This window comes from Nothobranchius furzeri, chromosome 8 (assembly GCF_043380555.1).
Source record: "Nothobranchius furzeri strain GRZ-AD chromosome 8, NfurGRZ-RIMD1, whole genome shotgun sequence".
Taxonomy (NCBI): domain Eukaryota; kingdom Metazoa; phylum Chordata; class Actinopteri; order Cyprinodontiformes; family Nothobranchiidae; genus Nothobranchius; species Nothobranchius furzeri.
The window spans coordinates 53,626,384-53,652,428 of record NC_091748.1 but is presented as its reverse complement, the minus strand read 5'-3'; the positions used below and the strand labels follow the sequence as shown (position 1 = coordinate 53,652,428).

The window sequence follows — 26,045 nt, the reverse complement described above, 5'->3', positions numbered from 1 at the left end:
GATGTAAGCCTGTAAAACCTAATATTTTACAAATTTCCAGTGTTCTGTGATTTTGAAACAAAAACAGTCCATTGGGCTTGAAATAATCTGCAAACGTGAATTTGTACCTTAAACTGAACTCATTGATATTGAAGTTATCGACGTCAGAACTGTAAACAGAAAACATAAAAAGGTGGACCTTAAGAGGGACGGCGCGTTCTGATTGGCTTCCTGGAGGATCACTCACGCTAGCCCCGCCTCTTCCCCCGGACCAGGCTCGGTTGAGTCGTTGGATTGAGGAGGGTCGCGGCCGCGATGGTCTGACAGATGAAATAACGATAAAAAGAAACAGAAGGCGGGCGTCCTCCCACACAAAACAATGTTCCCCAAAGGCAAGGGCACCCCGGTGCCGTCGGACAGCCAAGCACGGGAAAAGTAAGCAGAGAAACGTTTTTTATTCCGTATTTTTCCACCACGTAACTTGCTTTCTGTTGTTCGCTGGGGAGGCTAGCGAGAGGCGGTTTCCTCCTACCGAGAATGGAATTGAATGAACCGCCTTGTCTGCTCGCCATTCCTCCTCCTCGTTGTGTTTCTGCTCCTTTCTTTTGCCTTGTTGCAGTGTTTTTAACACATCCGCGACCAATTTGCGTGGCGGTCTGGTTGAGTTTTAAGCGACGCCTGCCGAATATTTTCGCGGTTATTCAAAGGGAGAAAACAATAACACCGCCGCGCTACAGAGCATTGTTTTCTGTCTCTGTTGCGCTCTTTGGATAGGCTTCGTTTTTTATTGCCCTCAGCCCCATCAGTGCCACCAAGACACCGCACAAAGCTAACATGCTGGCTTTTATGTTCCCGGCCGTGTTGTTTCATCACAGCTTCCCTACGTGATCATGTAGTAGATCTTCAACAGGCTTGGCTTGTTTTCCAGTCCCCATTTAATTTTTGGCATGGGTTATTTGGCAGCCATTGTTCACAGGGCCTGTAGCAGACTCCAGTCACTCAGTGTTCCCACACAGGAAGAATTAACCTGATGTTTGACGAGTTTGGCTTGAAAACTCCAACCTACATAACTGCTGTTCTTTCTTTTGTTTTCATACAGGTTGGCTCTATACGTTTATGAGTATTTGTTACACATAGGAGCACAGAAGTCTGCACAGACCTTTTTATCAGAGGTATGTGGAATTTGGGGTAAAAGTTCAACCACATTATTAAGCATGTGTCCTAATTTTAGTACTTAATTTTAATTGAATAGATAAAAATTCTACTATTTACCCCTGGATGACTCTTTCGCAGATTCGATGGGAGAAAAATATAACACTCGGAGAACCCCCTGGATTCCTGCATTCCTGGTGGTGGTGAGTCTCATCTCCTTGTAACATCTGAAGCTAGTCTGTGTGGATTTTGTTTGCTTCATGGCCACTCTTGTCCACAGTGTTTTCTGGGACTTGTATTGTGCTGCACCAGAGAGGAGAGAGACATGTGACCACTCCAGCGAAGCAAAGGCCTTCCATGATTATGTGAGTGGTGCTTAGATGAAACAGGAGGATACAACTTTTGGCTCCATTTGGAATTTTTTTGGGGAACTATCAGAGGAAAGCGATGGTTATCTCTCTCTGTCTCATGACAGTCAAACAAGTCCTAATAAAATCTTCATTTCCAGTGGTTATGCAGCCCCCACACATGAGGCGAACAGTCTGTATTTTTGGTCCTACCTATTTATGTTTTAAATATTATCCTTGTCTTTTTATAATATGTGGAGTTGAATGATGCTCCAAATAATGAGCCTCACAGGCTTCAGGGAAAATGAAGCTGATGTCAGCATTCCCAGAGTCAGACCTGTCGCTTACTCTCTCCCAAGATCCCGGATTCCTGTCTTCAGTATGAAGATGATGAGGATGGAAAAAATGTGTTTTTCCACATAATCTGAAAAATGTTCTCCCTGTTTGATTTGTCTCTATTTTTTTGACGAGGGGTGGGCGATAAAGATCTCCAGCTATCCGTAATTGTGGCATGTTGAAACATAACCAACAATGCCACAATCCTAAAGAGTTTTAAAGTAAAGAGCGAGAGAAAGAGGCATACACTTTAATATTTCACTACCAGTGTGTGTGTGCACGCGTGCCTCATTTGGTTGTGCATTGCTCTTCTTATGATGGCACTTCCATATTTGCATGATATGGGTGTTTTGCGTCTCGATAATTATACATTTTCGTTTGCTGCACTATTTCCTGCTTTTGAGTCAGCACTCTGAAAGGAGTCTTATGCAGAGCAAGAAACGCGTGAACTGCTAGTCTGGTTCTAGTTTAGAAAGGTTAGCCAAACATTGGGTAGTTCATGCAAATAAAACTGACTTATGATACAATTTTGTTGCACCAGAACAGGAAATGCATTTGAGGTGAAGTGTTTTCCAGGATCGGTGATGCAGAACGCAGTTTATTGGTTGGTCAGCAGCATATCTGGGGTAAAAACAGAGATGTTGGTCCTGCTCTCAGCAGATAGGGTTGCCAGGGTAACAGACCTCTAGATCTGCCAGGTGACCTGGGATTCAGGAGAAAGGTTGTTTGATGCAGCCCTTTTAATAACCACATTCCTCATTATTCTGAGCTTTAAACAAGGGGGAAGGGGCATGTTTTGTTTGACAGCCAGCCACATTTCACATCTTCATAAGTGCTTGTTTTGGCAGATTATGCCTTACATTGTGTAAAATGGAAAAGAATCATTATGTTTTGGGAAAAATATCTTGTATTTGGACATATTTGTATATCTTTAACCCTGTTTTTCCAATTTTTTTAAATACCTTTAAACAAGTATTGAAACATATTTCCCTGGGATTTTCGGTCGCAACAAATTCTGACTAGTGATTTATTTTTATTTAAACATAAAGTTTCATATTTTTTCTTACATGAAAACATGAAGGAAGGAGTAATTTTTGGGGTATGCCATTTGAGGAGATTTGTGAGTTTCTGTAACATCTTGTGGTTGTCTTCTGCTCTAATGTTGGCTTTCTTTGTGATTATTATGGGTCGATCAGATGTGTGTGTGTGTGTGTGTACAGAACTAGTCCATGGACCCTAGTCTTTGTCTTAGAGTGGGGGAGGTGAGTTGAGCTGCTCTGTTAGCCAGCGGTGCTCGTAAAGCCCCAGCATATTCACGCTGGGTCTGTCGGACGCTCCCCGAGGGCTCCCGTCGCCATGGCGCAGCGGCTGATTGATGGCTGTCACTGAGCTGAGGGCAGATTGGAAAAAGGAAGAGGGAGTGGCATTGTGGCATATGCCCAGCATCCAGGAGGAGCTGAGGGAATTAGAACAAGGAGGGGGTTGGGGAGAAAAACAGAGGGAGATGAGGAGCGAAGGGGACATGCTGGAAGTAACCAGAGAGGAAGAAAGAGATCCAGACTGGGTTTTATGATGTTGATTGATGGTTAAACATTTACACGTTAAACATACGAGCTGGTTTAGTTTGAGCCTTGGTTCCAGTGGAAGAAGAGGCTGCTGAGAGCTCAGGGATCCACAGCTGGGTGGTCTTTGCTGTGGCACGAACACCTACATCGTTCTCCTTCATCCACTCATACCGTTTACATTTATTAGTCTTTGTCTGCGCCTTTGCCTCGTACCAGTTACCCCAGCCAGCCTCGTGCTCTTGTCTTTTTTCTTCATCCTCCCCCTTGTCCTTACCCACACACACCCTTTTTGCAAGTACATCCGCCTCCACTCTTGCCCCTTTTGTAACCTCCTTAAGTGATCCAAGTGTTTGTTGGCTGGGATTGCTTGTGTGCTTTTTAAGTACACGCATGTACATGTGCTGAATCATGATTGGGGGAGGGGAGTCAGTGTTATGGAAGGTCCCCTGGGTAGTTGTAAGAAAGGCCCCAGATGAGAGACCTGTAGCCCCAGGCCAGGCTAAGACATCTGCCCTTTTCCAGAGTCTGGAGAGGCGACTCATTTTAACCAAAAGCATTTGGGTTGTTTGGGACAGGACAGACGGCACAGCTGTGGGCTTTAGGCGAACATGATAAACATCTTACTTAGCAAGCTTGGAACTCATCCTGCACATAGTTTTTTAGTGTGGGTGGCTGTTTCTGTTCTACAAGAGTGGTGTTGTTTCATTACTTTTTATAGGATCAGAATCGGGATATTCAGAAGGGTTTTATTGCCATGTGTGCGAGAATCTCATTAGGAAATTGCAGCAGTACTTTGTACAAGAAAGAAAAAAATAAATGATAAGCAAAAATTAGAATTAAGATATAAACGCAATGAAATGATAATAATAAATAGGGAGGCAGTAATTAGAGAAGCAGCTACTACATACATGTCAGTGTTGGTACTGGTCAGAGCGGATCAGTACAGATGCCAACACAACACAGGGTCAGGTGACTGAAACAAAGCAACTGGAGTGGGCAGGTCTGCGACTGATGTTCACGAGTCCGACTGCAGAGGGGAAGAAACTGTTTTTGCGGTGAGAGGTTCTGGTCCGAATGGTTCTGAGCCTCCTGCCTGATGGGAGCGAGTCAAAGAGACTGCGTCCAGAGTGACAGGTCAGCTGTGATCCGACCTGCATGCCTCAATGTCCTGGAGGGGTACAGGTCCTGTATGGAGGGGTGTTAGCAGCCAATGACCTTCACATCAGAGCACATGACATGCTGCAGCTTCTTCTTTTCCCTGGTGGTAGGTCCAGCACATGGTGATTGAAGAGGTGAGAATGGACTTGATGATTGTGGTGTAGCTCTGCCTCATCTGCTGCACTGGCAAGTTGAATTTCTTCAGCTGCCTCAGGAAGTACATCCTCTGCTGGGCCTATTTTATGATGGAGGTGGTGGGCTCCCACATGAGGTCTTGGGTGATGGTGGTGCCCAGAAAGTGACTTGAGTCCACCATTGTGATGTGAGGGTCTTGAGGTGGGGTAGAACCAGGTGCTCAAATGACTTCATGACCACAGATGTCAGAGCCACAGGTCTGTAGTCATAATAGGTGCCTTAATTACAATGCTGTCGTATTTTTTTTTTTATTCTTATTTTTTGCAGGTCTTGCTCCAGGAATAGACTGCTTAAGGGTAGAGGTACAAAATAAACCAAATTTCATGTTCTATTATAAAAAGCCGAACTTTATTAGTGTGGCCATGACCAATAGGCCGAGCTTAGTTGTGAGGCAGACTCTTCGGTTGTCTTTCAAACGGTCTCTGCACGCATTTGGACAGCACAAGGATCAATCAGAGCAACAAACAATGTGATGTATTCATCTAAGTAAGTCAACAGGGCAGTCCACCACATACTGTCAAAGAAGTACCTCTGTCTGTTCATGTCTCAGAGAAAAGCCCACGTCTAAATCGTCGGTGCCAAAGCATTTTCAAACAAGTACCGCTCCTGAGCTTGAGATGGCCAACACTTTGAGTAAACTATGAACTAGAGTCACACATTTTTGCTATTAAAAATCATTGTCTGGCTTCCATTTGTGTTCATAATACCTTCATTATAACACTCTGCATCAAAGAGTTTTCCTCGCCAGGGCGCTTTTCTGGGCACAACACCATCAGTTGAACGTTCATCCGAGTATTTCACCAACTTTTCAAAGAACAATGTCAGGTTTATCAAGAATAATAACAAGACCTTAATTCTCCTTGTAGAGCTGCATGTATGTTACGCGGTCAACAAACTGTAGAGTAAGTAGGAATGTGTACTGACCTGCATCAGGCCTCAGGGTTGAATTATTAAAGACCGTAATATCGATGAGCGCCAACTTTATCAAGCCTGCTTCTGGGCCTGGGGAGTTTTCCTCAGCGTGAGGAGCTGCAGCTCTCTTCATGCTCTCTAAAGTTGTTCTTACTATGAAGGAGACAGTTTTAAAAAGCACAATTGCTCTTGACATGGTTATATGCTGACATGGCTCTTTACAAATGCTACAAGCTAAGGATGTGAGGGTGAAATCTGAGCAGTTTTTGCTCAACATTCAGTTTAAAAGATGCATTTGGCTTTGTGCACTTAGTTTAACTAATTGAATGTGTTTATGGCCAGTAACTCCGAACCAAAATGGCTTTTGTGATGGTGATACAATCACTGGTGGCTTGTGTAGACTTTAGAGTTGCCAATTTGAGCTGTGGGCTGCTTTATAGGAAAAATGTATTTTTTAATCACTTAGAATCTAATAGTTTTTAATTGACTGACTAATTTGGATCTTGGATAGAAGGGATTTGGTTTTCAACAATGTTAGCAGATATGGGAAGGCCATCAAATGCTGAGATATTTAAAACATCAAATCTGGGAACAGCATGCTTTTTTGCTACCGGTAAGGGATGTCTGGCACTTTCTTTATCAAATAATTGAGATGTAGCTTTCCCAAACCTATTGTTACCTTTGTTCTCGTTAAGGATTATCATGTGATGACTACAGCCCCCTTCAGACAGGCCATGAAAAACGGAAATGTTCAGTACTCTGTCCGTAAGACCTTTGTGTCTGAATACAAACATCTGGATAACGTTTTCCGTAATTGAACCGGACGACGCCCCTAGTAACAGGACCGGACTTGTCACAGACAGGGTGGCTGCTTCAGACTGGTGAGGTCGAGTTCCGGACAGGGAGGAGGGGGGGGGGGGGGGGGAGGAGGAGGGGACCGGGGGACGCTGTGCGCACCTAGATATCTCGCTCCTGTAGCATGCGGCGAACCATGGCAGCTCGCCTCCTACGGTACCATCTAGACGCGCGACGGAGCGCTTCACACCGCTTCCGTGATTCCTTTAACCATTGAGCTTCATCATCCAGGTCTCTTGTGCGTCTTCGTGTGCGCAGAATTATGCTTAACATAAGTCCGATCAGTGAGAAGAATTCTATCTCTTCGTCTGCCATGTTTGACTGAATAGCTTTGTTTGGTGTAAATGATGCATGTACGCTCGCCGCACCATGTTAATGCAATATCTGGGTACAGCGCCCCCCCCTCCCCCCGGCCATCTGGAATATTTCCCTGCTGTGTGAAGGTAGCCAAAAGGACAAGTTCTGGTACAAAAGTGGTGTGTCTGGAAACACAGTTCTGGTTAAAAACCGGACTGCATTGTCCACACATATTCCAGAATGTCAATCTGAAAAGGGTTTACCAAAGCCGGGCGATCGTAGAACCGTCTATTTGTATTCTATCAACCATCTGTGCCATTATTTCTGGATGTGTCTATGAGCAGCCAAGTCACGCTATTTGCTAGTGCTTCTGTGCGCCATAGCTGTCGGCAAGACAGACACATAGATGGACCAATCAGAGCAAGGTTTAGGCAGCATGTGGGTTTGTTTAGCTGGGGTGCTCTGTAGAGGTGAGGAAGATGATCTAAAAATCGATGCATTAAGGTGCGCATATAAACGATTATGAATTGTTAAAGAAACACACCATAATCTATTATAGCACTAGCTGCTAGCTTGCTCCATCTCTAAGCAGTCAAAACATGGGTTCTGGGGGTCGGTCGTTTGTGTTTCAGCGAGCCTTTTCACCATGGCTGCTGACTGGAGTTCTGTCTGTGTAGAGAGAAACGGGCCACACCAACTCCCCCGCGTAATCAGGAAACTTCTACGGAGAGCAGCAAGACCAAAACATCAGGACTGTAATCCTCTCAGTAATGGATGCAAATACATCATAAATATAGCTTAACATTAGGGTTGCAAGGATTAACCGGTTTGACTATTAACAATTGTGTGAAATGCTGTGGTTAACCCACCACGAAGACGTCTCCAACACAGCAAATAAAATAAAAAAGACTAGGGATGGACAATGTATCGGCATCAGTATGGGTATCGGCCGATGTTAGTCATTTTTTAACATATCGGTATCAGTCCGATAAATAAAATCGGGCCGATATTAACAACCAATATTTTTTCCATCTCGTCTCCATTTGTTTGCCTGTTTCGGAAGGCAAGGGGGGTGATGTGTAATTTTTTAGTCATGTGACAGTGAATGAATCATCTCAGAAACGTAAATGTGTGGTGTGTGTACATAATAACGTAAATTCAGCTTTAATAATTTTCATTCTATACAAAATCTGCTGATTTTAGAAGCATTATTGTCAGTATATCAATATTGGCAAATATCGGCTATAACGGTGATCTTAATATCGGATATCGGTTTCCAAAAATTTCTTGTTGGTGCATCACTAAAAAAGACATCAGAGGACCAAAGTGAAACTGAACGAAAGCACACAGCAGAACCAGCGTCAACAACCACCGGGACTGCTCCGCTTCCACCTGGGAAGTGCTTCAACTCTCCTGTGAGGGGATAGTTTAGACTCCCAAAGATGCTAAAAGAGACATTCAGAATGATGTCCATCTGCAGAGCTGGCAGAAAAGAAGATGTGACACTCCCAACTTATCTCCGAGATGATTACCTAGGCAAATTAACCCTGAGACCAATCACGTTCATTCAAGCATTCAGCCACAAAAAACCAAAAAGCTCTGTTTTTCCAAATTAGTCTCTTTCCGGTGTATTTCTCTTTTCCGATGGCACCATCTAGTGGCTGACAAGCATATCACACAACTAATTTCTTCTGTTTTTTTAAGATGGCGACTTCACGTTTCTTGTTTGATAATGTGCTTCTGTCAAGTGGTGCTCGCTGCAGAACCACAAAGGCGGAGCTGCACCAGATGGTGGAGCTGCACCAGAGTCAGCCCCGCCCATTCCAGAGTCAGCCCCGTCCATTCCATCAGAGTCAGTACAATTCCTTCCAGTTGTCAGACTTGATAGCATTCTGGAACCAAAGAGGGTTTTATAGCTAAAAAATGCAAGATTGAGGACGGAGGTGAGAAGTTAACTGAACAGTTTTTGTAAAGGTTCCATATAATTAAAAATCTAACTTTTGGAACTTTTTATCATGTTATACTGTAGTTTCCTCATAAGAAACACGCCAAAGCCATTTTTGGCCTCATTCATGCATTTTCCTCCCATCTCAGCTTCAATTTGGTCTCCTCCCCTGAAGTGGGTCTGGTCTTGGTTCTCAAATCTGGGTATTCTGTGAATTTTCTGATAAATTATTTCTGAAATGACTTCTACTGAGACACCGCCAATAAACCTTACATCCCATCTCCAAAGACACACTGGATAGGACAATTACATGTAACACCACTTACTTCATATCAGATGTGGTGGGGTAGAGGTTATGGAGGCAGTTTTGCATGTAGTTTTGCGCAGGTTCGACTCCCAGTGGCAGAAATCTTAGGTAGATTACAACCCCTTTTCTTAATTTCTAGCTACACTTGCCAGTACTATGTTTACAACAATTTACTGGTATACCGTTTACAATATAATGACTAATGTGTTTATTTATTTATTCGTTTATTTAGCCAGTGTGAGTCCATTTGTGAGCAGAGTTTCAACTAAAATGCTGTTTAGGAACGACCAAATTCAAAGAACTTTTAGAGACATAAATATTTTGCTGAAAATAAACATTACAACTAAAATATAAACAAATTCAATGTTTCAGCTGGCTAAATAGATTTCTGCCGATCCCACCGAGAATCGAACCAGCATCAGCTGAGGGGGAAGCAAAATTTGCTTCAGATGATCCTACCACGGGACTACCAGAGCACATATGATAGTCACTCATGCTGTTGCAGCATATTATTGTTAGAGCGGCTGTGGGCAGATATCTGCTAAAAGAAATCGTTTCATTTCAAGATGTATTCAGGCTTTGTCATGTAGCAAGTTATATTTATCTTGTTTAATTGGAGCATAGAACATAGCATTAACATTTGTAAAGTAGTAACAGCCATAATTCATGTGGGTCAGGTTAGTTTGCGATGAAGTTGGAAAACAAAAACGGAAGTCAGTGGGCTAGGCTGAGTTTGCGTGAATGGGCGGGGCTGACCCTGGTGCAGCTCCACCTTATGGTGCAGCTCCGCCTTTGTGGTTCTGCAGCGAGCACCCTCTCGCTTCTGTAGCCGACAAACAGAGCTAAAACACGTTGTTTTACAAGTATTATTCTCATGTCTTGTTGTGTTCTCATATATTTGTATTTTAGAGACTTGTCCGTGAAAAGTTCATCAACTCTGCATCATTCGAGGTATTCCTTAAATTTGAAGCATGTAAGCGGTAGTCTAACACTTAGCTGGTCAGAGCTCAGTTTTCTATTGCACGAGCTCTGTGGGGCAGGGGGCGTGCTTAGCAAAAAAAAGAGACTTACGGTATTGCATACGTTATATACATAATACATGATAAGACAATCATTTTTCCCAATTTCTGAAAAATCGCACATCATTTCTGAAAGGGAAAAACTCCGGAAAGCTACTTTAACAAGATCATTAAAAAATAAATAAATAAATAACTTCTCTGTTTTTCAGTATTAACGAGATGATTTTTACCGGGGGGAAAAAATCGGCTCATTTTCTGAATTAACAAGATAATTATTACATTAAAAAAAGAAAATAATCCCTCTGAAGTGCTGTTGATGCTCTGCGTCATTAATGACGGGCTAATAGAGGAACTCAAACGTGTCGCGTTTGCTGAGTTTGATTCACTTTCACTTTGTTTTGGGATTGAGAAACTGTGTGAAATAGCTACTGTCTCTGAACTGAGTGGGCAGGAACGATAGTTCATCTCTGGAATATCTCCATCTGTCCGGCCGTCTGAGAGCGGGTGGGCGGGGTTTCCTGAAGTAGCAGGGTGACCACTTGAACCTGCTATCGGTTAGTGAGCTGATCATCATCAGAGGGTGCTGCAGATATTAGCAGGCCGACTTCCTCTATCAGAGAGGTTTTCTCTGTTGATGGTGCAGCTGCCTGCTATCCATGGGTAGTTGGCCATGAATGAACCGGTTGCCAGTATGGGTGTGTCATCCCTGTCTGCTGTCGGATAAAACTAATGAAAGAAGTTCTCCAAGAGAGGTGATGCTGGACGTTTTATCACTGCAGATGTTGCACCAATCTGCTTATTGATCTTGCGCTCCCGTCTTTCCCTCACTCGTGAACAAGACCACAAGATACTTAAACTCCTCCACTTGAGGCAGGACCTCGTCCTTGACCTGCAGAAGGCATTCTACCCTTTTCCGTCTCAAGACCGTGGTCTTTGATTTAGATGAGCTGATTCTCATCCCAGTTGCTTCACACTCAAACTGCTCCAGCAAAAGCTGGAGATCGTGGTCTGATGAAGCCAACAGGACCACATCATCTGCAAAAAGCAGAGACCTGATCCTTAGGCCACCAAAACACATCCCCTTAACAACGTGCTGAAATTTGCAAATGTATTGATTAAATCCAGATACCACAATTTTCCACATTTCTTCTTTAATTTTGCCTGCATTTTCCTCAACAGGGAAATCCCTGGCTCAGGGCGGACGTCAATGATAACCAGTAGGCAAAACAGCAGAAGAGCAGGCATGCATAACAGAGTTTAGTAGTTTTTGTGATTGACATAAACAAAATTCAGTGAGCTGCATACCTTCCAATATTCACACCAGACTACAAACGCCATAAAAGTCTCTCACTAAATGGATTTCAAAAACCCCGTTCTTTAACTCGTCCGGACGTGTAAAGTATTCATCACCTCTATCTTGGACACGTTTTTCCTGATGTGACATTTTTATTTACTTTGTAGTTTGATGAAAAATGTCATTTTTATCCTTTTAGTTTCCTATAAGCAAAGAATAAAAATGTTTTAGTTAACAAGATTTTCTAAAAACCACAAAACTGTTCAGGTTTCAAAAAGGGTGTTGATTAACTTTATTTATGATTATCCGCACTAGAACTGAGCACCCCCACTTATACAACTTAATTATATGCTGTATTTAAAAAAAAGTCAGCCATATAATACATTTAAAAATTACTTTTACTTTTTAAATGTCACTATTCCTAATTTCAGGCCTTCAAAGATGAAGATATGCTCCAGAAGGTATAGAGAAAAAGACATTTTTACGACGTGAACAGCAGAAGCTCTGAGATACCAGGCAGACTCGATGATTTCTTGGTCTCGGTTTCGTGGCCCTGCCCTTTAACGAGGCAGTGTTTGTGTTGCTTGTGTCCTGGGCCTACCGAGGCTTTTCCCTGCTGCCTCACTTCTCTCCCCTCTGAGGCATTTCTCAGTGGCTCTGCAGTGGCGGCCGGAGCAGATATAATTAGGAAAGGTGCAGTCAATAAAAGGGAGAGTGTTGGCAATTGACCAGTGATGTCTGTGGGACTGCAGAGCTGCGCGGGAGTGTGGATGCTGATACACCCAGTCTTGTAGTGATTATTGCCTGCTCGCATTTATCTACTCCACAATATGAGCGAGCAATAACAAATTGTACTGAAGGCACTTCTCTATTTCTGTAGTTGTGCTCTGGAAGCTGAACCCCACAGCTCTAAAGACATTAGCTCATCTCAGATTGCTTCAGCTGCAGGGAAGAAAAACTCAGTCAATTAGGAGCGTGTGACCGAAGCAAATGGCACATTAGTGAATTAGGGCTGTGGTTTGAGCAGGAAATAGGCCCAGCGCTCTCCTGCTGTGCAGCAGCACTTTGGAGCCACTGACTCGGTGCATCCCTCTGATACTTATCTGATCATGCTGGATCCCAATCGGCAGAGCTCAGACCTCAATAAAGACCCCATTAATACCTTACTGAGATGGCAGATGACAACAGGTCAGTTGGTTAAATGGTGCTTAAACAGGAAATGCGTTGGGTTTTATTCACAGGTCTGAACACGGGTCACGGAGGCAGTGCACATGCAGCCAGGCAACAGTTGCTAACGTTAGAAAGGGCAGGAAGCATCATCATGCTGATCTTTTGCTTTCAGAGTGCAGCAGCGGCCCCCAGCCCTGTGATGGGAGGGATGCCTCCTGGTGAGGGAATGCCAGGAGGACCCATGCCACCTGGATTTTTTCAAGTAAGTCCATCATGAGTTGCAATAATAATTAGTACTACTGTTAGGAAGGTGGACGTCCCCAAAGACTTGATCTGAAATGAAATCAAGGAAACTCTGTTTGTGTAACTTTTGGCAACCCCACCAGCGGGGGGGGTGTGTGTGTGTGTGTGTGTGCGTGTGCGTGTGTGTGTGTGTGCGTGTGTGTGTGTGTGTGTGCGTGCGTGCGTGCGTGGTGTGTACAGACCCCTCCTGTGCTGTAAGTAAGCGTGGTCTGGCCATTTTCCCTAATGGAGAAATCGAAAGGTGCAGCACCTACTTAAATCAATATGTCATGAAGATAAACCCTCAGCAGGCACCTGTGTGGAGCTAACCGTTGCTCTTCTGCCACTTGGGCAAATTATCCTCATGTCCAAATGTTTTTCTTGAGCTAGAAGCCAAATTGGTAGTGGGACTCATTATTTCAACATGCTAGTGCCAACAGACATTTCACATCTATGTAGGACGCACACACACACACACACACACACACACACACACACACACACACACACACACACACACACACACACACACACGTAGTATCCAGAGCAAAAAGCAAAGGAGGCGGCTTAATTAGACCCCTCGCTTTGTCAGATCAGCAGCATTATTGCCCATGTTTAGTGTTGTTATGAAGCTAATTGCATAGAGCTTAATTGATGCTGTTAATTGAAGGAAACGAGCTCTGATAACAGGTTGCATGCAGCAGGCTTCTTGATGTCTTGACTGACAGGCAGAAGAGCTCACATCCTCTCCATCTCTGTCTCTTTTCTCTCATCCAAGGCTGTGATTTGTTTGTCCCTCTGTTCAGTCTCACTTTTGCAGTTGGATACATGAAAACGGGCATCTTGTTTATTTTTTTATTTTAGCACCACACTGTGGATCTTGCACTCTTGACTGTCCCCTGACCTGCAGTAACCCTGCTTCTCTCTGCTTCTTCTTGCTCCCTCATTTTGCTCTTTTATCTCCTCCTCCTTCCTGTCCCTTTTCCACCCCCTCGCCTCATTATTCTGTGTGATGCCACAGGGTCCTCCTGGTCCCCAGGGCTCTCCTCACCCTCAGCCTCCTCCCCCTAACAGTATGATGGGACCTCACAGTCAGGTAATGCTGCCTAGCCTTCCAATTCTTTCTAGTCTTTTTTCTTCTTCTGTGGTTTACTATCAGCAATAACTTGGGGATGCTGTTTCTGATGCTTCATGCTTTGGCATTCCTCTGAGCTTCTAAGGCTTGTGTTGCTTTAAATGTTCACACAACTTCAGATTTGAAACTAAAACATGAGAACAGTTGAGAAAATGTGTCGTGTGCTTGAAGTTTGAAGAAACAACTGTGTTTGTGTTGTAGTCCTTCATGTCGCCTCGCTTCGCTGGAGGCCCAAGAGGCCCCCCCATGAGGATGGCCAGCCAGGTAGGGACCACACACACACACACACACACACACACACACACACACACACACACACACACACACACGGAACATTGAGTTAAGTTCCTCTGTGAGTTTAGAACACAGTCGGTACCCTGGAACCTGTTCTGTGTTTGACATCCAGAGAGGTTGTACATGACTGTTTACATTGGCTTTCTGTGTTTCTCCTAGCCACCAGGTGGAGGACCAGGTCCTCATCCCATGTTGCCCAACATGGACCCTACACGGCCACAAGGTGCTGATGTTTATATATATATTATATTATATTATATTATATTATATATATAGCTAAATTCTGCATATTTTGTTCATTCATCTTGTTTTTTGTTTTGTTTTGTTTTGTTCACATGCTCTTGTCTTTAATCTTTCAGGTCATCCTAACTTGGGACCAATGCAGAGGATGGGTGGCCCTCGAAGCATGGGGCCCATTGGGCCTGGCCCTCAGGTACGGTGTAGAGCATGACCCATCTGGGTTCTTCTATTGCTGTGATGTAGGCTTGGGTGGTGTCCAAATTTGAATACCGTCTAGCGTCCTCCATAATTTACCAAGGTGTACCGTTCTTCTTCCGGCTCTTGGAGAGTACAGACGCTTTTTTCCCCTCCTCTCCTCCCTATCTTATCCCAAGGCTCTTTGTCTGTCTTTGGGTGTACGGCGCTTCTGCATTTTTTTCTGGAAACTGGAAATGATTAAAAATGGACCTGGTCAGTTGGTCTCTCAACGCGATTGACAAAATTTTTTCAACGATGAGAATGGGAGAAGGGGCTCCCGGATGCCCCTCTGGGACAGAGCCAGCTGGGCATGTTATGGACTCCTGGAAACAGTGGAACCTGATCTGCCTCTCCCAACTGTCTGTAGAGGATTCTGAAGATGTCTGGATATTTGTTGTGTTGGTGTCAGGTTGACTGCTTTTTGGCCTGGGTGGTTATCTGGTTTACCGGAAAATTAATGAGCTATTGAGGAATATTGGTTCAATCCCGCAGCTCAGGGATGGATTACACTGCGCTGTGAACGCACAAACTCATATAATTGTCGAGATGAGTCGTAAGCTTGGAACTTTGGCTGAGATTCAGACTCTGGCACAGAAGGTGGATTCGATCAAGAATAGAGTTGACGAATCAGCACGGATTGTGATAGATTAATTTACACCATTATTGGATTTAGAGGGGTTGAGGACCAACAGAACTTTAAGATGGAGAGGAAATTATCTCTGTCTGGCCCCAAAACAAGTTCTTATCTGAATCTGGTGCCCTTGAGCCTGTGAGGCTGAAGTGAATACTCCCCCCAGGAGTCGTTGTGCTCTGTAAACCAAAACTGTTGGTTTGGACTTTCACCGTTCAGAAACTGAATAACAAACACTATTACTAAAACAATAACAACATAACACACATGATATTAACACAGTGTTTCCCTTACATAGGCGTAGCCGTGGCGGCCCGCCATAGCTGAAATCCCAGCGCCACTCCTGCAAGATCCCGCTTTATAGATTTTTTTTTTTTGGCGCCGTTTCCCAAAGAAGCAGCGGGAACTACTCTGTTGTTGCTTGTGATCACAGCCGGCAGGCAGCAAGGAGGAGTAGGCAGGGCAGGGTGGTTACCAGGGATGAGCCCGGATAAAGCATTTTTGACGAATACGAGCATGAAACGAGTAAAACTTGTAAATATCTGTAATCGTGCTGAAGAAAAATCCTCATTGGGTAACTGAATACCTTTACGCTCTATGATTGGCCAGTCACATGGAGCGCCCGCCCCTCCCTACACACAAAACTCTGCTCTGGCCCACGCACACACACAGAGACAGTAACAGATCTCTCTGTGCTTGCTTCATTGTTGCTCACGTTTCTTCAGAACTCCCTAGGTTTTCTTCAGCTCGCCTCTTTTTCAGTTCAATATTTAAAGTTTCTTTTTTCATAACGTACGTGGTGCATTTGACAAGACAGAGCTGTAAACAGCTTGTGCATGCGTCGGTCACTGCCTCCGCTCCGGTCGGGATTTAAAAAAAAATTTTAATACACACACACACACACACACACACACACACACACACACACACACACACACACACACACACACACACCTTAATCAACATTGTTTTGTTTAACTGGGTGTGGGAAAAATGCCAACAACATTAGGAAAAAATCAGTTTAATCAAATTAAAATAAAATGGTTCTAGTATTTCATATTTCCTAGTTCCTACTGCATGAGTTCAGATGTATTAATTCATGCACTTAAACATTAATGTTCTGATTTTACTGAAAAACTTGTTCTGTAATAGTTCCTTTACTATTGTGATCAAAAATATTTTATCTCAACTCTGAGGCTGCTCTGTAAATAGTTTTCAAATAAACAATACACATAGCAACTTCTGATCAATCCATATCAATTTCAGATTTAAAATAATGTATTGATGTAAACCACACCCACTAATTTCCAAATAATAAGGTGCATTCATCTGTGTATCTCCTTTGGTTCACATTAGTGATATTTCAGCACCAGAACAATGAAGCAAAGAAACAGATTCCTGAGTTTATGTTAGTAATTTTATTTATTAGGTGCATCTGACCTGTTCTATTTTTCTCTTTCTATGGGTTGTTTCCTCTCTGCACTTGAAATATTTACTTTATTATAATGTTCACTGTAATGCATCTTGATGTTCATAACAAATAAATTAAATCAAAGATATTGGTCAATAATGCCAAGTAAATTTGTGTTTCAGTCATATTATACTGGCTTAAAAATACTTCACTAAGTACTAAGCAGGGGTGTAGAACTTTTTAATAGGGTCAGCCCAGTAATGATCTTGGATCAAAATAAAAGGGGCAAAAAGTCAAATAAAGGGGGCAAAAGGAGATGTTTTTCCAGATGCCAAGAAAAGTTAAATGCCAAATCCCCCCTGCAAAGTGTGTCACTCAGTGTGTTTACATGTAGCCAGTAACCCTTTTAAAACCCGAATATTCACAATAACCCGGTTCCGCAGGTCCATGTAAACACCGCCAGAAACCCGGATATGCTCATAACCGGGTTTTTAAAAACCCGGTTACTACACCTGGGGTAACCCTTTTCTAACCCGAATGTTTGGTCGTGTAAACGCATATCGGGATATCCCCATCAAAGCGTGTGTTCTGCGCATGCTCTGTTCGCAAGGAATCTTGGTCTTTTGAGTAGCGAGACGTCTTGTATGCGCCAGAACACCGGAAGTAAACAACAAGTTGGGAGCAACATGGCGACTCGCGGGACAGCTCCACACTTTGAGTGACGAGGAAATTAAAGCGCAAACAAACGCGGTCGCTATCTCTTCCGAACTGGGAAAAATGTTGTTTTCACGGATACCGGAACGAGAAGAACCGGAAATGACGCATATTGCATCTGGACATAGTCCACACGTCCTGACGCTACCCCAACGTCCGCATTTACATCGGGTTATGCAAGTTAGGGGTAACTCTTGCTTGTAAACGGGTTATTCTGATCAACTCAAAAACCCGAATGCCGACCGTAACCCGATCATAACCCGGATATTGGCTGCATGTAAACGTACTCATTGAGAGTTTAAAACAGAAATTATTCTTGTGCAAATATTGGTGTATTCACCTTTAATACTAGTTATTAAAATGCAGCAGTTGCTGGATTGGTGCAGTTCAAAGTGGAGTGCATCAAATAAAACAATTTTAACATAAAAGTGAGACGTGTTATAATCCCCACCCCCCACCCACCACCACCACAGCTGGAAAAATTCCTAGGGGAAACACTGTAACAACTTGTTTTAAAAAGCAGCTTATAAAAAGATTTTTTGTCTGAAAAACCTTTACCAGCTTCAACCTCCAACAACTGAAAACCCGCTTCAATGAGCCTGTGGCACCGACAAACGGGTGCTTTAGGGCTAGTGGCAGCATCTAGGGAAGGCTGGCTGCATAATTCCACCATAAATGTGCGTTGCCAACCCTGTGAGCACTGAACGCACACAAACACACCAGTTGTCGTCCCGTTTAATAACAGTCCCCAGACAGACGTCTGTTATTGCAGCTACGGGTCGCTCCTCTGCGGTGCCTACGGGGTGTGCACCTTTCACGGTCATCTTTTGTTTGTACAAATTACCTCGTCAGTCTTTACCAGCTCTGCTTTTAAGTTTGCTTCAAACCCGAAGTACTTCCAAACTGAAGAAGTTGTGTTCTTTTTAGACACCAAGTCAGCTGGTGTGCAAGCTGCCGTTTTTCTCTCTGGGCGCCGTCTTTGCGCTGTCACATGATGACTTCACTTTCATAAACTTTATGGAACACCTCTAAAATTTAGACAAAACATTTTAATCTATTTAATTAAAATAGAAAATTCAATTATGCATCCGTTTCATGGATTAAAGTACCTTTATTTATTTGTTTTTATTACTTTAATCTTTGTCTCCTACATGCACTGTTTTATCATGACTATTGGAACTGAAACCATTACCATTTCCTACCACCGGTTGCATACGGTAATGCCGCCCATCCACATTCCCATGGATGTGCCTGACTCTAAACGTTCTCTACTAAAGATGTATTTCGGCTAATGCTGATACATCAACTCATTCACTGCCAATGACGACTAAAGTCATTGGCAGTGACGACTAAAGCTCGCACACGAGAATTTCACTCGCATGTACGGTACCAGTGTACCTGCACATGTGACGTGACAATAAAAGTGATTTGATTTGAGCATGCAACGTTCTGTGCCTCTTAAATAAACAGTAAAAACGGTGAGAAACGCTGGCAGCGAAGGCCGTTAGCGATCAGGAAACGGCTGGCAGTGAATGAGTTAAAAAGTGGCAAATATTGGCCTGAATTATCAGTCAACCGATATATCGATCTATCTCTAGTATGGTGCCTCATTTAAACAGCCTTTATGTGATCTGCGTTGTTGTGATCAGATGTTCCCATTTACGAAAGTTTGGTTCTGATCAAAGAAATTCTGAAAACCGATTTTTGTCTTCTTAGAACTTTGGTGGAGGCATGAGGCCCCCACACAACACCATGGGTCCCAGTATGCCAGGAGTGAACATGTGAGCTCCCTGTCTGCAAATACTGTCACAGAATTTTCACATTGAATGAATAAACTCACCTTATTTACTGTTTAGGGGCCCGGGAACAGGCCGACCATGGCCAAACCCCAACAACGGCAACCCTGTGAGTACTGAATGCACACAAACACACCAGTCAGGGAAATGAAGATTCAGATTTCTTTCAGCCCGCTTCTCTGAGCTGTGGATGTTCTAGTCTGGTATGTGATTGTGGTGTAATGTGTCACGGTTTCCACAGACAGTTGGACAGCCAGCTGTAATGGTATTAGGATGATCAGATGATAAATGAGGACAGTTGGATGTGTAGAGAGAGGGGTGCACTCTTTCTCTCCCTCAGTCTGTAATGTTTCTGTGTTTGGTTTCAGATGCCTTACTCATCACCCTCTCCTGGTGCATACGGGGTGAGAGCACAGCATGAATCCTTGCACATCCTGCAGAAATTGTGCTAGTTTAATAATAAATATGTCTGTATTTTCTGATTGCTTCTCTGAAGGGGGCATCTGGAGGCGGAGGTCCTCCAGGAACTCCCATCATGCCCAGCCCCGCAGGTTAGATCTACCAGAGATGCAGTTTAATACAAACTTTGTTTTCTGCACCTCCTAACATGCTTTTATTTTCAGACTCAAACAACTCTGGTGACAACTTGTACACTATGATCAACACTGGACCCGGCAACCGAAATAATGTGAGTGTCTCCCACCTCCTGATTTTTACGTCTCCATGCTTAAATAAATCCTCTTTTTTGAACACATTAGAGCTTTCACAGACAGAATAGGGTTTGTTAGTTGTTTCGCTGATCCAGCACAAGTGTGCACTTGTAAGTCGCTTTGGACAAAAGCGTCTGCTAAATACATAAACATAAGCGTTTCTGCTCCGACTGAAGCACGTGTGCTGTCTACCAGGGCTGCACGATTCATCTGGGAGCACATAAAATAGATTAATAATTGAAGCAAAGCAAATGCACTAGTAATTCTGGATTCTGTTGTCAGGTTATTTGATACTCTAGGCTGCTGTTACAGTAACACTGAAAGGAAACGATCAGACCAAAGATAACGGTTAGCAGCACAAATCAAACCTAAAATGTTTTAATGGCAGAACCACACTGTTGTAAATGAAAGTTCTGGGAACTCATTTATTTTGAGCTTGTTTGTTTTGATTTTTAAGGAAAATGGAAACCCAATTTTTTGTAATTATTTTTAAGCTGTTAACTAGGGCTGGGCAATAAATCAAAAATGTACCGTTATCGAAATGTCTGACTCTGATTGATGTAGTCTTTCCCATGTCAATAAGTTTGATAATAAAAAAAATGAAAAGGTGAGTGTAGGTTGGCAACACTTTTGTCCCTTTAACTCATTCACTGCCATTGACAACTAAAGTCGTCATTTTAAATCCAGCGACTAAAGTCGTCATTTGCTTTTTTTTTTTTTTACTGTGTGGGCATTAGAACGAGCCCCTGCACCGTGAGAACAAACATCTCAGCTCTAAAGCTGATCTTTGTCCACGAACCGAAAAAGTTCTGCTGATCACAGTTCGACAACGGATTATGAAAGAACGGATAACGCTCAAAACGCGCGGATTCTTCCTGATGTTTGTTTTGGTAGTTTTGGCGTCGACATCATCATAGCGTGCAACATCCTGTGACTCTTAAAAAAACTGTAAAAACAGTGAGAAACGCTGGCAGCGAAGGGCTTTTCTGATCAGGAAACGGCTGGCAGTGAATGAGTTAAGAAACTGTACCACCTTGAGTACACGTGACAGCCCCATCTAGTGGACAATGCTTGTTTCTGCGCATACATGTAGTTGTCCATTTATCGTTATCGAGGTTAAATCCTCAATATAAGTGCAGTAAAAAATAGCAGTTTACCTCGAATCTGACATCTTTGGGCTAGCGGCGAGCTCTGATAATGGCTAGAGTCGCTAGCCGAATCATGTCAGATTTAAGGTCAACAACTATTTTTTACTGCAATGTGTAAAAAAATAAATATAATAAAATAAAATAATTGATTGTGAAGTTACACACAGAACAAATGTAAAAGAATATTAAGAACATTATATTTTAAAATAATAATGTTAACATTCAAAAAATACTTTATTAATCCCAGAGGGAAATTGATTAATTTAGTATTTAGTATTTCATCTCCTTCCTCCTGGCCGTTGACCTCATCTTTGGGTTTGTTAATCCAGATGTGTCTTTCACGTGAGTTTGTCACTTATTTTTGTGCGTAGCATTTTCAGTTTTCCAGTACAATTAAAATGCATAGTCTTTATTTTAGAGCCCAGACGTCCACATTTGAGCCCTACCTCTGCCAGAACCAAGCTGACCCATCGTAGTAATGTCGTCTTATTTCAGGGGGAACTGGCTAAAAAGAAATCCACCTTAAAAAAATACACCCTCTGTGGCTGTTGCTCAGCGTTTTCCCTCTAGTTCGCTGTGCTGTGCCAATACCATCGACATATACATATATGGACAATGGGTTTCCATAGCCTCCAATAACACATTTTTGAAGGTAAATGGGAGGAGGCCACCACCGCCATTTCGACTGTGTCACAGGTTCCGTCAAGCCCAGACAATTCCACGAAAGGGAAGAGAGGTGGAGCTGAGGGTGTGGCTGTAAGGCTGGGATCAACTGGCGACACCCGGTCGAACTAGCTACAAGCTAACCTGAAGCTAACCCAAAGCTAACGCGGAGGTGGGAGCTAAGCTAACGGAGGTAGCAACTTAGCTACAACCGGAGCTAACTGTGCACAACACCAGAGCTTCTGAGTCAGAGATACGCCGGGCTGACCGCTGGGTAAAACCGGATGGAACACAGGGGTCTCTGAGAGCTCCACAAGCTGGCAGCTGCACAGCAGACAAGCGCCGCTGCGATCTGAGATGCGCAGAGCTGCCGCTGGGGAGAACCGGGTAGAAAGGTTTCCATCCCAGAGCTCCACAAGCCGTCAGCCCGCGCAGCAGACAGAAGCCGCAATCAGACAGAGATGCGCCGAGCTGCGGGGAAGGGAGAACCGGGTGGAAAACATCAGTCTCCCGAGAGCTCCACCAGCTGATAGTCGGAACCCAGCTCCACCAACATGTTATATTTCAACCCATTTTCTAAAGTGCAGCATTATGTTAAATGCACTGGGTTTTACCCTATTACATTTAAATTTCATGGTTAAACAGTACATGTTAAAATCGAAGCTCAGCTCGGCAGTGACCTAAAATACATAAATATAATTTTACTTACCGAAAAAAATGAAGTGGAGACTCCTTGGACGCTCTATTAGTGCAATTAATGCCACAGCAAGTCATTTTGTCCAACAATTGCACAAAAAATATCCAAAAAAGAATACACAAACACAGAGACTCAAAATCCCAGAACAGTTTCCAGGCCAGACCGAGGCTCTACTGAGGCCTTTCCCCGGAGCTAGCGCTGCGGTCACGTGGGTCTGATGCTCATTAATTATACAGAATTTTAGGCTTTTAATACACTTAAACAGAAGAGTGAGAAAAAAATTCGCCCCCTCAGAGTTGTCATGAGTGTAAACTAGATCATTTAAACCAAAAACATGTTTTGGTACCAGGCTGTAAACATGTTTATTTCTGCTGTGAAATTGGTATTTTTAACATGGGAGTCAATGAGGATTTGCTCGCTTCTGACACCAGCCCCCAGCGGATGAGGGTGGAACTGCAATTTATGGTACTTCTGGGTTGGCTTCAATTTTTGAGCCGCATTGTGGGGGCCTGGCCAACACTGACAATCCTCCAAACGACCCATTCAGCCATTTTTCTTTAGAACTGTGCAGCGAGATGGTCATGGAACAGCGATTCAGGTCATCTTAATATTATCCAAAACTAGTTGCTTATTAAGCCAGTATCCCTTTTGTTTAACGTTTCCAGTTCTCCATGGGCCCCGGCTCTGACGGGCCACTGGGAGCTATGGCTGGGATGGAACCGCACCACATGAACGGATCACTAGGTAACACACTACAGCAGCACAACACTGACATGCTTGGTTTGCCTTAAAGCCTCAACTATGGTCCCCTGTTTCATTTTAGAAACTTCAGAACTTTTATGTGTAAAATATTTTCTTTTAATTGTTTTTCCTAAACTGTTTCAGGTTCTGGTGACATGGATGGAATGAACAAGGTAAATAACATGGCTATACTTTGAGTTTTGTTGTAGTTGAAGAGAAATCTGAAGTAACCACTGTTTTTGTTGTTTCTAGAACTCGCCAAACAATTTAAGTGGCATTAGCAATCCTCCCGGGACCCCGCGGGATGACGGGGAGCTGAGTGGAAACTTCCTCCACTCCTTCCAGAGTGAGAATGTGCGTTCTGCTTCCCTCCACAACCAGAGAGTAAAAGAAAGTGTGATCCAGAGGAAACGTCCAGGGTTGTGTGTTTTAATCTCGTCCATCTTCTTTGCTTCCGCAGTACTCTCCAACCATGACGATGAGTGTGTGACCACCCCCCTCTCTCACTTCCCCTCTCCTCCGCCCCCTTCCCAGCATTATTTGCCATCATTCCAAGGATCTGAACTCACGCAGAACATGGCCAAAAAACCCACTACATCAGCGCCAAATCAGGGACAGGCGCCATTTTGGTTCCACGCTAATGCCAGAATGCTGATTGGAGAGAAACCAACGCAACTGGCGACTACTGCTCCTTACTTAAAATGAAGGACAACAACTCCATTTATTACAAACCCACATGTGACAAAACCAGCTACTGAGATGCATTTATGACACGTCTTACGTCCCCTCCTCCGCCCGTTTCTTTTGAGTCCCATCAACCTCCCGAGCCAACGGGGGAAAAAAAGGTTGACGTTTACCTCTTGTACATTTTAATGATTGCTTTGTGGTGCAAGATGTGCAGGAAATATCTGCTTTTGTCATTTAAACACTGGAGAGTGTGCATATGCATTGTGTGCTTGGAAAGTCTTTGTCTTTATTTTTTTATTTCGTTGCCATGCATTCTATCTAAAGTTGTCATTTTGACTCAGAATTTGCCTTTTAACTCAACAGCCACCTTTATTGTTAATATATATCATTCTTCCCAGGCCCGTCCTTCTAGTCGAAGAGATTTTTAAGTAAAAGAAATATGGCTTTTATTGTGACGACCTTTTGCAACATTTAAGCACTCATTTGTTTGTTAAAATGCCTCATTGATCCTGTTTGATGCGGTCTGCACTCAGAGTTGTTTCAGGGCGAACGGCTGGACTGCCAGACTTTTGGTGTAAGACGTGAGTGCATGAGTGCTGAGAATCTGTGTACAACATACTACCTAGTGCTGCTCTTCTCTACGTGAACACCTGCTTTAAGATGTGGTGTGTATCTCTTTACCTGCCTGTGCTTAAACACTCTGTGCTCCTCCTCCTCATCGCCGTTCTGTCTGTTTTGGTTGAGTTACCATGAGAACGGCGGTGGACGAGTCGCCTCTCTTAACCTACTGGTCGTTCTAACGTCCCTCCTGTATCCCCGGTGGTCTCCTTGGCCCTGACCCCCTCCCTCCTTTATTTTATTTTGTTTTTTTGATATTTTGATACAGACTTTGACTACGTATATTGCCCAAGTTATTCAGGCAGTCAAAGCTTTCTAAACCGATTCTAGTAGGCATCATTATAAACTTAGCATCAGTCTTGTAAATGTGATGAGAAGTTTTATGTTTCATTATTTTACCTGTGAACATGATGCATTATACACATCTGTCCTATGTTGCCTTTATTTGCTGATATTTTTTTATTTCAAATTGAGGAAAGATTGCTTGTTAATATAATTTTACAATAACTTATATCTGTGTGGGCTGTTTTATTACGACTAATTATGAATTCAGCTGATTTACACCAAGTAAACGAGCATCAGGAAAGAGAACAGGGCTGCTGCCCTGCGACCTGACCTCGAATAAGCAGACGATGATGGATAGACTGAGGGATGAATACCGTCCGCCTCTAATCCTCTGATGGTAACCTCTGTTGTCTGAAATGGTCAGACTTACTCGCAGTTCAGTTTTACCAAATTTATTTCATCAGAACAAAGGATCTTGACTGGAGTTTTTCATTTTTTGAAGTCAGAAACTAAAAACCGTTTACTCTGATCCTATCTCATTTGGCTTCTTGCTGATTTTTTTTGTTTTTTAAATATTTTTCCAAGTCAGAGACAAATTAGTTCTAATTTTCTTTTATAGAAAAAACAACAGCCACAACGAAGATCACATCACTAACCTTAAACATTTACTCAAACTACTTGGCCTACATTTTAGGATATAATCCAAATGGTTGTGAAGAAGTTAATCTAAATATTTAGTCATTCTCTTTATGGGTGTTTTTTTGTAGGCTTGTGGGAATTTTGACACCTGAGTGAACATCGAGTCTGGTGTAGTTAGACCAATTTATTTACTTATTTATGAGCTAATTAATTTGGCCAATTGTTGGCATTTCCTGTCCAGAGAACAGTGAACCGATAAACATTCACATCTGAGTGTAACAGTGTTGCTGCTACACTACATCCTTGTGTCAAACCGAGGTCCCTGAGGGGGCCTGACCACATGGCAGCGGCTACCGTTTTAGACAAAACACCAACAGTTTCCTAAAGCAATCTAATCAAAACATTATTCCGACCCGTTTAAGAAACAATGTCACATCTACAAAAAAGGAATAATCCAGAAAGGGTGCTTAAAAGTTTGAGCTTTCTGCTATTAAGAGTTACTCTAATTCATCTCATTGTATTTGACCTCATTTCAATACTTATTTCACTATGAAACAAATTAGAATAGTTTTCTTATTGTTTATTT

At 43.1% G+C, this 26,045-nt stretch overlaps 1 protein-coding gene across 2 annotated transcripts; it reads left to right on the top strand.

The window, feature by feature from the left end:
- The first annotated feature begins 243 nt into the window (after positions 1 to 243).
- ssbp3b (single stranded DNA binding protein 3b) lies at positions 244 to 23,947 on the top strand. 2 transcript variants are annotated; one of them, XM_015971488.3, is made up of 18 exons: positions 244 to 414; positions 1,079 to 1,151; positions 1,273 to 1,334; positions 1,412 to 1,496; positions 12,704 to 12,793; positions 13,835 to 13,909; positions 14,150 to 14,212; positions 14,402 to 14,465; positions 14,602 to 14,675; positions 19,192 to 19,256; positions 19,332 to 19,380; positions 19,640 to 19,675; positions 19,768 to 19,822; positions 19,895 to 19,959; positions 23,155 to 23,233; positions 23,375 to 23,403; positions 23,483 to 23,584; positions 23,691 to 23,947. In XM_015971488.3, exons 1-18 carry the CDS (start codon positions 359 to 361, stop codon positions 23,718 to 23,720), a joined length of 1,152 nt encoding a protein of 383 aa, XP_015826974.1. In that variant the 5' UTR covers positions 244 to 358; the 3' UTR covers positions 23,721 to 23,947. The 2 variants fall into 2 exon arrangements, with proteins under 2 accessions (XP_015826974.1, XP_015826975.1); XM_015971489.3 differs by lacking the exon at positions 13,835 to 13,909.
- Positions 23,948 to 26,045: the final 2,098 nt, after the last annotated feature.